This window comes from Panthera leo, chromosome C1 (genome assembly GCF_018350215.1).
Source record: "Panthera leo isolate Ple1 chromosome C1, P.leo_Ple1_pat1.1, whole genome shotgun sequence".
NCBI classification, from domain to species: Eukaryota; Metazoa; Chordata; class Mammalia; order Carnivora; family Felidae; genus Panthera; species Panthera leo.
This window is the reverse complement of record NC_056686.1, coordinates 107,431,487-107,444,288: the sequence shown is the minus strand read 5'-3', so window position 1 is coordinate 107,444,288 and position 12,802 is coordinate 107,431,487. Positions and strand designations below refer to the sequence as shown.

General features: G+C 48.3%; 1 protein-coding gene across 1 annotated transcript; it reads left to right on the top strand.

Annotated features, from left to right (window-relative positions):
• The first annotated feature begins 1,363 nt into the window (after window positions 1-1,363).
• On the top strand, window positions 1,364-10,186 carry LOC122228206 (serine protease 40-like). Its single transcript, XM_042953144.1, has 5 exons — window positions 1,364-1,478; window positions 2,288-2,450; window positions 4,421-4,695; window positions 6,280-6,446; window positions 9,750-10,186. Exons 1-5 carry the CDS (start codon window positions 1,364-1,366, stop codon window positions 10,065-10,067), a joined length of 1,038 nt encoding a protein of 345 aa, XP_042809078.1. The 3' UTR covers window positions 10,068-10,186.
• Window positions 10,187-12,802: the final 2,616 nt, after the last annotated feature.

Here is a 12,802-nt window from a genome sequence, read left to right as displayed (position 1 = left end):
AAAATAAATAAATAAATAAATAAATAAAAAGCAAATAAATAAATATAAATAAATAATGAAATAAGCAAATATTAAAATTAAAAGAAAAGGCAGGAGAAGGATAACCAAGAGTCTAAAGGGCAGAGCCAAGAGTCACAGAGAATTCTTTCCTAAGGCCTTGAAATCTTGTCCAATAGGATATACAAACTTATGCACAAGTAACTCCTTTGTATTCTCCATCTCCCCTCCTCCTCCCTCTTTGAATGGCAATGTCTTGCATTATCCTAGGCCTGTCCCACCATTGTGTGTTGGGAATGTTGGGTAGGTAGTTTCTTTAGTTTTATAGGTCCTCAGATGGAGGAAAAATTTTGTTTAAGAACTATGTTTAATGGATTAAAGCTAGGAACCTCATCCTCACCTAACTTAGAGGATTTAAATGATGAGATTTTGCACTTTGAGCTGATGAGATACTGATGCTTACATTTAGATGACTAGTTTGGCTCACAGATTGGCCCCTGTTCGCAGAGGTCAAGGAGAGGCTAGAAAAAGAGGCAGGCTGCTGCAGATCGGTAGGTGGCAGGTTTAATTAGCAAGAGAACTTAAATATGAGGCTTGTCTTGGGTGTCCTTGAAGCAGCTCCCACTTGGTGGGCAAAGCATACATTCCAAGGCCAGGGGAGAGAGTGAGGGGCCTCTTCTGCCTGGATCTAGCTCTAAGATCAACCAGTGGTCATATCCTCTCAGTGACCTTCTCTAACAGATGAGACTCTGAATTTTGAGTTGATACTGTAATGGAATGAGACTCTTGGGGACCTTGGAATATAGTGAATGATTTTGCATTTGGGAAGAACATAAGTTGTTGGCAGCCAGAGGTTGAACTCCGCATACAACCCATACCCTTGCATAATGCCCTCTTGCCACCTGCGACTATAATGAAATATCCACCCCATTACTATGCCATGCTGTATTGCTCAAGTGAGTTTAAGAAAGAGATATTATCCATAGTGAGTCTGACCTAATTATGTGAATGGGGGAGGGGTAGAAATGAGTGCATTGGATCTTGAAAGCCAGTTAGAAATATTTGGTGACATTATATAAGCACATGACCTCTGACCATTAGTGCATATTCCTAGGCATACACCATAACCACGCTGTGTCTGCCATTAAACTGGGGTCCTTTGGCAGAAGACTCTATATGTCCTCTGCTTCTCCCATCAGCCTAGGGGCTCTGGCATCGTGTGTGGGCCCATTTCCTCCTCCTGGTACCCACACAGGCTGCAGGGCAGGAGGCGACACTCCCCACAGAGGGAGACGGTTTCCCAGCAGCCCTTGCGGCCTCGCGTGGCGCAGGCCCCTCGTCTGGGAAGACGACGTGGACTGGCCCGATGGCAAGCGCCCGGGCCGAGGGCTCAGGCCCAGGCTGGCAGGGGGCCTGCGTGCTGGCCACAGCCCTGCTCTGGCTGTTGCTTCGTGCTGAGCCCGAGGGAACTGCTGCAGATGGTGAGTGCGGGGGGGAGTATGGTGAGGGGCGTCAGGTTCCCCCACCTCTCAAGTTTCCCTCACCCACCCCACTGGCCAGGAGGACCTCTACCTGGCTGAGTGGGGCCCTAGAATTCCTGGGTTCCCCTTGGGCACGGTCAGGGAGACCCATGGCTGAGGAGACCAGGGCACCCCCTCTTCTTGCCAGCTCTTTCCTTCTAGATCTCAAGCCTCCTCAGTTCAAGAGCAGAGGTTCAGCACTGGCCTGTGTGGGCCCCCAAAACCTCTTCATTTTAAGAACAGGATGCAGTGCTTCAGGAGAATTATCAAGCAAAATGTGCTCCATTTGGCCTCAGTCTCCCTAGAATATTGGACTGAGGTGGGAGGGGTGCAACCACTTAATCCTCAGTGGCCCTGAGTAAACAGCATCCCTAAGTAAGTCCTTAGTTTCTGGGACTTCAAATAATGGTGTGCTAGTTAAGTGAAATAAGGTCTGGTGAAGCACCTGGGGCAGCACCACCTCCTGGTCTTGACTTGCGCACCCCAGTGATATGCAGATGTGTACCTCTGCAGGTGCCTGCACCACAAACCTCACCCCCCCTTCTTATTGAGACCCACAGGCTGCTTCCTTAGTACTACCATCACCAGCGAAGCCAGGTGGCTCTTTGTTACATGAGCCATGTCTCTTCACCCTGGGCCTTGGATTTCCCAGCTGAAAAGTGAGGAGGGGCCACAGTGGCCCTGTGTCCTGTTGATGCTGACATCCAGAGACACCAAGGCTGGCATCCATAATACCTCATGGTGCCTCATGGGTAGGATTGTCTCCACAGTGTGTGGGAAGCCAGCAGTAACTGGGAAGATCTTTGGTGGCCAGAATGCACCGGACCGTCGGTGGCCATGGCAGGCCAGCCTGCTCTACCACGGCAAGCACATCTGTGGAGCTGCCCTCATAGATGCCTACTGGGTGATCTCAGCTGCCCACTGCTTCCAAAAGTGCGTGTTTCCAATGGGCCCAATGACTCGGGTGGGATTGGGAAGGGAACACAAGATGGACAGAACAGAAGGGGGAGAATGATGTCCCAGACCTTTTTCCCTAGGCTTTGTTCCTGGCCACCACCAGGTGTCTGTGTGCACCGTTGGCCCTGCCTTTGACCGAGCATTCCCCTCTACTTGGAATGCCATCCCTTCTCACCACCTTACTCCAGTCTCCTGACTCTCTGAGTTCACATCTCCCAGTACAAAGGCCATTTACCTTATCTCTTCCTTCAGGGATGTTCCCATCTGTCCCCCTCCTCACACTTTGGTAATATCAAGATGGTATGGTTGTCTCAGCTACATGTACATTACTTGTACATAGCTAAGTGGAAATTAACTTTAACTGTGATTATCAGTAAGTACTGGAAAACAAACTTTAGTTCCAAAGTCATTGCCTCCAGCTCACTTTTTGTCTTCTTTAAACTTTAGGATTCTGAGTCCTGTTCCCACTCAAGGTAGATTCTGCATTCTACATCTTGCCCAGCTCTAGACAGGCCAACAAGATGTCAGTGGGTTTGTTTCCTCTTGTGCAGATGGTAGTGGGTGTGTAGTGTCCCTGGCTGAACATATGGCACAGGTTTTAGGCTTTAAGTCAGAGCAATAGTTCTAGGGTCCCCACTTTCCAGGGCTGGGGGAGCATTAGAGCCTGTACAAACTGGGCAATTATTTTGTCCTCTTCCAATCAGGCTGTTCAAAGGTCATCATTGGCACAACTGCCAGAGGCTTCCCTGGGTCCTAACCACCTGCACATTCTAGCACATTTCTCTATGGAAGCATCATGGGACTCTGGCTGTTTAACCAGCATCCAGAAATTCCTGTCACTTCTGTAGAAATATGTGCCTAAGAGCAACTGTGTTCACCACAGTCTCTATAGGTCAGAGTGAGGCATGAAGCAAATGGCCTCTGTCCTCAGATGGGACACAGATAGTCAGGAGAGTGGGCTGCATCTCAGGTGTATCCTGGGCTTACTTTGTGCCCAGAGGGAGTGGGGAGAATATCACACTCGAAGTCAGAGGAGGTAAGAGCCACTGGCATCAACTGGCTTTGAGAACCACTTGGGTTCTGTTCATTTATTCAGCACTCATGGGTGGTAGGCCCCTTGTGAGGCCCACTGTGGAGGATGTGGAGAAGCAAGACCCACCTTGAAGTTTCTCATCCTATCAGGAAAGTGACACATGAACCCAGCTACTGTGCTGCAGGATGGAAAGACCAGAATATGCAAGAGGGTAGACCCTGAGCCAGTGTCAGGAGAGGTACCATGGGCTGCAATCAGAGGAGGGGCTTGGAGCTAGTACGGACTTGTGGGAGAAGAATCCAGTCACATGGAGTCTGGGCAAGGGAGCAGCACAAGCAGACCATGTATGTTGGAAAGCTGCTCACATTCCAGAAACAAGTTCAGTTCCATGTGCTCGCTTGTTTGCTCCACACAGGCTCATTGAGTGCCTGTCTCCAGATGGGGTTCATCCTTTAGGGAAGTCTGAGTGTGAAGAATGGGAAGAGGGAATGGATGATTCTGCGCTGAGAAATGGGGTCTTTGAGAACCACTCCAAGCCATGGGACCTTCCAATGGTTCTGGTCAGAGCTGGGAAGGAGCCAAGTCTCCTCTGTTCTATAATGAAGGGGTATAGTTTGATGTGCCCCAATGTTTCTTTCCAGCACTGAGATTCTCTGCTCCTTTGATTTGGGGGCATACTGGGAAAGCCATCAGAAACTTTCAAAGGACAGATTTCCTGAGGCAATAGACAGACAAGAATCCAGCCCACCTGATGAGAATATTAGGAAGGGAGGAGAGAGCAACCTCTGGAATAATGGTCATGTCTGGTTGCTTATGGGGTTGGTAGAGTTGGGAGTAGGCAGTCAGGTGAGAGTGCAAGGGTGTTAGCCCAGTGCTCAGAGGAGACAGGTGATAATACAGCCTCTCACAACAGGTTCCATGAACCATCTGACTACCAGGTCCTGCTAGGGTACCATCAGCTCCAACATCCCACTGAGCATAGCCGGCAGATGACAGTGTATCGAGTCATTGTTCACAATGACTTTAACAAGCGCTACTACATGGGCAGTGACATCGCTCTGTTGCAACTGCCTCTATCTGTGAACTTTACTTCTCACATCCTCCCTGCCTGCCTGCCGGGGCCTACCATGAAGCTGCCCCTTCACAGCAGCTGCTGGATAACCGGCTGGGGGATGATCACTGAGGATGGTGAGTAGGAGCAGGGCAGGCAGGGAGGGTAAGGGTGGTGGAGGAGGAAGGTGTGTTAACCATTGTGGGGCCCTTCCAGCCCTGATACCATTTCCTTCTAAAGCTTCAATTTCCTTCTGTCATGCTTCAAAAAGTCTGAGCATATCTAACTTTTGGAATCAAGAACTTGGGTTCTTTGACTCCAAGCCATTTAGGATTCCACTCTGATTCACAGGTCCTGCATGAGACCATGTCAGGCCCCTCCAAAGCTTCCTCAGTTACCTCTTGGGCTTCCCCTACCATGGAAGGTACTCAGGGAAGCATAACAGTAAGGAAATGAAAACAAGTTTGCTTGTTGGCTTGAGAGGCAAAGTTGGGTGTTTCTGGATTAAGAACATATTCCTATGTGAATCTCACTTCCCCTCATCCATTAATTCAAGTAAAACTTGTCTGTTCTGCTTGCTGGGCTTGTACATTTTTAGGCTGAGAGAGAAGAAATGGTGGGCAAATATTTTTTTAACACAATGGAAAATGCTTTTAATTTAGGAAAATGTAACATAGAGTGAAAAAAGCAGAATGTAAATTTGCCGTGATTTGTAGGGTCATAGGGTCATGATGTGGCAGAGTATCTCACTGGAGGTATTTGGGGCAAGATTTCCTTTGCTGTGCTCTGGCCACAAATATCAATCACACTGTCTAGTCATGAAAACAGCCAATGCTTCAACATTTCCAAAGACACCCTCTTGGGAAGCACTGTCACTCATTAAGAACCACTGGCAGAGCAAGGAGGATTCTGCAAAACTGGTCGGAGGGTAGGAATTGGGGTATGAGGGGAAGTTGCAGGCTAGAGCAGCCAGCAGGTCAGGGAGCATCTGACATCAATGATAGACTCAGCCTGCAGCTGTTCTGTCCTCTCCCTGACCACAGTTGCTGGGCCTGGGTTGTCCCCGAGGACATGTGAGAGCTGTACATGGCAAGCACTCCACAGGACGGAGCTGTCACTGTGACACTGAAAACACCAGTCTGACCTGTGAGCAATCTGTGGAAATAGAATCCACATGGAAAGCATCCACAGACCAGCTGCTTGTTGAGGCTGGGCCATGTCTTATTTGACATACTACCTCACCCCACCCAGCATCCATTAGGTGCATCACTGGAACCTGGGCCAAGCCAGGACTCTCAACTTCCACCCTCCACCTCTACTTCTATATCTGCATAGCTGCCGGATTAATTATTTTCAAAACACAAGGAGACCCTTCAGTGGTTTCCCAGTGTGCTTGAGAGAAATCCAAACTCCACATACTGGTGAAGAGGCCTTGCTCGCTCTGGACCCTGCTGTGACCTTCTCATTTTTTTCAACTCCCACGCCACTGCAGCCACCCAGACCTCCCTCCTGGCACTTCCCACTGCAGACCCCTCACCTTTGCTCTCTTGTCTGCCTTAAATGTCTTGTCCCTTCATCTTTGCCAGTCCTCTGAGAGACTTCCCCAATCCTGTCAGTTGGAAATGGCAGCATGTCCATTAGCAGGCAGGTTGGGGAGGTAGCTAGCCCCTCTCTCAGGCTCCAACCCACATCTGACCTTCCCCCACTCCTGACCCCTGCAGATTTCCTGGCTGCGCCATTTCAGCTGCAGGAGGGAGAGGTTGGCATCATTGACAGTGAGGTCTGTAAAATGTATTTCCAATCGCCAGACTCCAGCAGCAGTGAATATTCTATACACGAGGATATGTTTTGTGCTGCGGACCTCATGACAGGAAAGTCCATCTGCAGAGTAAGTGAGATTGGCTCTGTTTATCAAGTGGGAACTCCCCTCTCCCTTTGTGTCTTCTCTGGATCCTGCCCCTGACTTCCTCCTCCTAAGCTCACCCCCCAGCCTGAAGTGTCAGAACTGAAGTTCAGAAGACCCCAAAGAATACTAGTTCATTCCATACATTTCTTCGTTTAAAAAAAAACGTTGTTGAAGAATAGCATGCATAGAAAAGGGCATAATTTAGACATGTGCTATTTGATGCATTTTTAGAAATTTGCACAATCAGGGACACCTGGGTGGCTCAGTCTGTTAAGCGTCCGACTTCAGCTCAGGTCATAATCTCGTGGTCCGTGAGTTTGAGCCTCATGTCCGGCTCTGTGCTGACAGCTCAGAGCCTGAAGCCTGCTTCAGATTCTGTGTCTCCCTCTGTCTCTGCCCCTCCCCTGCTTGCACTCTGTCTGTCTCTCTCTGTCTCAAAAATAAATAAACATTAAAAAAACTTTTGGGGCGCCTGGGTGGCTCAGTCATTTGAGCGTCTGGCTTCGGCTTAGGTCATGATCTCGCAGTTCGTGAGTTCGAGCTGCATGTCGGGCTCTCTGACAGCTCAGAGCCTGAAACCTGCTTCGGATTCTGTATCTCCCTCTCGCTGCCCCTCCCATTCTCTCTCTCTCTCTCTGTGTTAAAAATGAGTAAACATTTTTTAAAAAATTAAATAAAAAAAAAAGAAATTGGCACAATCATGTAACAACCAGCACCTAAAGAATCCTCCTGATACTTCCTTCCTGTTACTAACTCCCTGAGACTAGTCCTGGCTTCTGAAGCTCTGTGGATTAGTGTCGGGACTTACCTACATGGAATTATACAGGATGCATTCTCATCTGGTCAATATTATGTTTCTGAGATTTATGCATCTTGGGTGTAGTTTACATTGTTCACCTTGTTGCTGTATGGTATCCACTGTGTGAATATACTACAATTTTATTTATCTATTCTAGTCTTGGTGGCATTTGGATAGTTTCCACTTGAGACCATTACAAATAGATTTGCTGTGAACATCCTAGTGCATGTGTTTTAGTGCACATGGGTTCACATTTTGGTTGAGTATAACCCTGGGAGTAGAATTACTGTGCCATAAGATATGCACAGGTTCGTCTCTCACAGGTACTGAGGAGCAGCTTTCCAATCCACTGGTACCAGTTTGCACTCCCCCCAGCAGGGGCTGACAGTTGTGTTTGCTCCACATTGCCTCCAGTACTTCATGTTGCCCGCCATTTTAAATGTGATTTTTAATTTGCATTTCTCTGAGAATTTCTCTGTGAATAATGAAGATAAGCACTTTTTTCATATGTGTATTGCCTCTTTTTAAAAGTGTCTATTCAAATTTTTTTGCCATTATTTCAGTGAGATTGTGTGTCTTTCTCACTGAATTTTAGAATATGAGTATGGTATTGAATATATGTATTAAGAATATTTTCTCCTACTCTGTGGAATCCTTCTATTCTATGGTGGAGAAACTTGAGACCCAGAGAGGAAAGTGGATAGCTCAAGGTGAAGTGGCATGATCATAGTCAAACCTAGAAAAGCCTTGGAGCTATGGCCCCCACATGCTTCCTCATACAGAGCTCCTTCCTCTCCTGCTCCTTTTGCTACCCCTTTGTCTCTCTCCTTGACCATCTACCATCAGCTGAAAAACATACTGTCATGATGCCCATCTTAAAACACCTACACATACCTTCTCTTTTCCCCAGCTCTCTGCCCTGGGCCCTGATTCTCAGCCTGCCTTCCCACAGGGCTCACCCACTTCAAGGGCCCTCTCTGGCTTACTCACTTCTCTTTCTTGCCTCAGCCCATTCTATCAGACTTTTGTGCTCGCCCTTCCTCCACAGTTTTCTCACCAAGACAGCCAGATGCCTAGGTGCACCTCTGACCTCCTCCCACTTGGTGCTTGGCCATGCACCTTGCAGCACATCCCATCATACTTGAAGAGCAGCCCCTCTTATGTCTCCTGCTTTCTTCCTCCTCTTTCTGACCTCCACACACCAAGGACCCACCACTCAGCCCTTATTCTGCTTTTCCTGCCTTGCTCCATTTTTACCTTAAATGGAGGGAAAGGGTCAGGTAGGGCAAATCTGTGCCTCACCATTTCTTGCCTGCCTTTATCAGTCTCTTTCTGCTGCAGTAGTTCATGACTGGTCTCCCTGTGCTGATTTCTGCCCTGCCACATACTGTGCTTCACCCAGCCCCAGAAATCCTACCATCCTTTTAGAATCTGTATCAGGTCACACTACCTCCCTGCTGAGTGTCCTTCAATGTCCCTTCATCCATACCCTCCCAGCTGATAAGCCTGGGCCTGGCCCTGCCACTTCTCAGCCTCACCTGTGCCAAGCAGGCCGCCTACCTGTGCCTGCAAATTCCAGGTCAGGCCTTGCTCATCCCTCCCATCTCTGCTTAGAGGCTCTCTGATGGTCCAGTTAGGGCAGCCCTTCCTGCCATTTACCACCCCCTGGGTGCCTCTGTTCCACATCTTGCATCTGTGCATGGTGTGTGCTGTACTGTCTGTGTTCATGTTCTGTCATATCAATGTCTCCTACACACAGGGTACTCGGTCAAGTTTATTCAACAGAAGGCTGGAAGGGTGCTATGTTTCTTTGGTCCCTACTTTATAACCAATGAGATAGAAGCATTATGCCCAATGGTGCCTTCCTGCCTTGGAGTCCTGACCTCAAGGTCCTTAGCATTTTTCTGGGACCCCCTTGGGCTCCCTGCCATTCTGACCACCCTACCAGTTTGGACTTGGGATCACTTCTTTTCTGCTGAGCACATTTAACAGTTTGCGTTTTCTAAAGAAGCTCCACAAACCAGAGACCTTAATAAGTCAAAAACAAATGCCCAGGTGGGATGTTGTACTGGACTGATAATTACCCAGAGGCCTGCAGGCCCCATGGGACTTCAGGTGGTACCTTCACTCACTTAGGATTGGGAGCACAAAGGGCTGGTGTCCGATATCTGGAGTCTGCCTGCATATTCTCATAGGTCTATGACTGCCAGCTTAGAAGGATGCTCAGAGTCCCCTCCACAGACTTTGTGAAGTGAGCTCCAAAGCCTTACCCTTGCGATTTTGATCAAAGAGGTATGCAGTGGGACTCTGTGTCTGGATTTTTCAAATCCTCCATGTAATTCTGATGAGAACAATTCACAGCCCCACCTTGACATGAGGCTTCCTAAACTCCACTCTGGTGGAGGGCAAAGGCACTTCACACTGTCTAAACCATGTGTGTCCCCCTCTATTTTGGTCCCCATGACTCATGCTGTCTCTTTCCTCAGGGAGATTCTGGAGGCCCCTTGGTCTGCAAGCTGAATGGTGGCACTTGGTTTCTGATGGGGCTGTCTAGCTGGAGCCAGGCCTGCTGCTATCCCATAGGCCCCAGCGTCTTCACCAGGCTCACCTACTTTTCCCACTGGATCAGTGAGAAGCTGAGCACCTTGCCCAATCCTGATCCTTCTTTTGCTACTTCTCAGGACAAACCTCCTATTTTGAGTGACTTTTCTTCTCTGGGCACTGTCCTCAAGCCCAGCACCTGCATCACCCTTGTGTCTTTACAGACCTTCCTCCTACTGCTGATTTTCCTAATGATTCTGTGACAGACCCTGTGATGCCCCTCCTGGCCCTCCCCAACAAGCTTGTTTGCATTAATGCCAACAGGCTCTACATTCTTCTTAAATGTGCCCATCTCTGAGCAATCCTGTCCATCTGAAGCTTGCTCCAGACCTGATAAAATTTTAAAAAATATATTAAAGAAGCTTCCTGCTCCTGTTTCTGACCTATCAGAGCTACCTTCTGTCCCCACCCTACTGTCATTCAAGCTCCTTGGCACATGAAGTTCTCCCTGCTCCCTCAGCTGGGAGTAGGGAAGGGCAAGGACACTGAGGGCCTGGCTAGCTATCTGGAACTGAATCACTAGCCTTGAGGAGTCTTCCAAAGAGCTGCCATGGCTTAGGGCCCAAGGCCTCACCCCATGGAGGAAGTGGCATCCCCTAGGTCCCACAGAACACTAATGGCCAGTGCGATAGGGACGGGTCGTCCTACGGGTGGATGATTTGCCCTGAGCTGGAGATGAAGAAGGATACTCCAGGCCCACAGGTCACAGAGGTTCTATTTGAAAGGCTCTATTTGAAGTAGACTGTGAAGGGCTCTGGCTACCAGGCTAAGGTCCAAAATCACAGGTCAGCTGCCCTCAGATCTCTGCTGTTAGTCTATTCCCCTTGTACCCACAGTACCTGTCCTCCCCCTATCTCCAGGGGCACAGCCCCCCACCCCCTGGGAACCTGTCATAGCTTGTGGTTTGGCTGACCCAGGACTTGCTGGCCCAACACTGAGCCTTAAGCCATGTCCTGAACTGTCCCCTACAAATATGTCTGGGTCACAGAATTGTAACTAGTTAGCAGAATACTCAGAAGAGTCTCATAACCACAAGACCCACCCTGAATTCTTGGTGATCAGGGAGCAGCCCTCAACCATTGCAGATCCACTGTATCAAAATGCCATCAGGTGTTCTGTGCAAATTCTTTCCAATCTTGTTCCCCAGATAGCCTGGACTCTCACCAGCAGGTGAAAATAGGTGAAGTCACATCCACATGGTCACCAGAGTCTTGCTGGCTTTAAGCCCTCTGCTACTCATGCAGAGGTTTCCTTCCCAGCTCAGGAGTGTCTGGAAGTGATAAAAAAAAAAAAAAAAAAAGCATTCTCTCCCTATTAGTAGACTCAGTTATGGGGCTTCCTGGCTGGATTGCTGGGCCCAGAGGTGGCAGTCAGCACTTAGTTCAGATTTGGACCATTATCTACCCACTGCCCCTAGAACTTCCACTTACCTTCAACCCATGGTGGCTTTGTGCTGACTGTGCTGGGTTTCTCTCCCACAGTGACTTCTGCTTTGTCCATCAATAGCCATGTTTCTATGTGAAGCACCGAGTGGTGTGACTGTTGGTCCTGCATGAAGTTTCTTGGGTCCCCTAACTCAGTAGATGCAAATACATTTCCAGTCCACTCTGAAGATCTGCCAAATCACAACTTTCCCACAGCCTACTTCCCTGTTACAGCCAGCTTCAATGTTTGGTGTTATTATCCATGTTTGATCCCTTTTTACAGATCTGAACCCGAGATCTAGCATGGTTAAGTAACTTGTCTGAGGTGATGTGGGTAGTAAATAGCAGAGCAGAAATTCAAACCCAGATTTCTTAAGGAGCTCAGAGGTCTTCCCTCTAATGCAGGCCATTCTCAGGCACCTCAGGCCCTGTGTGATTTCCTCTCTCAGGTTAATTTTGAGAGGTACCTTGAGAGGCTTGGGTTAACTGTCCCAAGTGTGGCCCTGGTCAGTGACAAGGAAAGATCCCAAATAACAAGACTGATGTCAGGGTGCAGAGCAGGTCTGGAAGGCCAGTAGGACTGGGGCTGGGGGACAGGCTGGGAGTGCTGCTGAGGTGGATTTCACCAGACCCGCCATCAGAAGCTCCCAATGGGCTGCTAGGTCGCACTCCCACATCAACCCTGGATGAGCAGGGGAGGTGAGAAGGAAATGTAGAATCAACAAGAAATCCTAGAGGAAGTAAAGTTTTCCTGAAGTGGCCTGTAGCTGGGTTAAGAGAGTAGGGCAATGATAGGATGAGCTTGAAGGCTGTTTGCATGTTCCACTCTCCCCCATCCGATACCATGTGACAAATGCTGCCTAATCTTTCTCAGGTGTCAGTGTATTCCAGGGTGGATGTGTCAACTAGTGTGTAGCTTCTGATAGCCATCTTGAGTACATGCCCTCCGTGCCCACACTTCTACCCCTGAGGGCAGGGGGAGTACTACATGGGGAGACTTGATCCTTCCACTATGATTTCTTCTAAGAGCTTTAATGTTGAAGCCTTGGATGCAGAAAATGCCTGGCAGATAGCAGTATGGAGGAGAGGTTAAGAGTGGATTTTTGATGCCTGGGGCCTCTGGTCTAGGGTCATCCTCCCTTCTCCTTGAACTCATCAGGACTTCTGTCCTTCTCTGGTATACTGTACCAAAGATTGACAGAGTAGCTGCTAACCCATGGGTTATATGAGCACATGTGCCAAAATAACTGCACAACTGAGAAGTATGATTGCCACATAAGAAATACAGAAGATTGGACGTTATATGTTATTTGAAATAGAATTATTAGAAGAGACAGACCACCAAAAATTAATAAACACAATAAATATTCTTATGGATATAGGAAAATATTATTAGCAATAAGACTCAAGACAAAGAAACCACAGGAAAGAACCAAGTCAAAATATTGTGTATGAAAAATACAATGGTTGAATTAGAAGGTACAACAGATTGGATGAATAACAGGTAAACACAG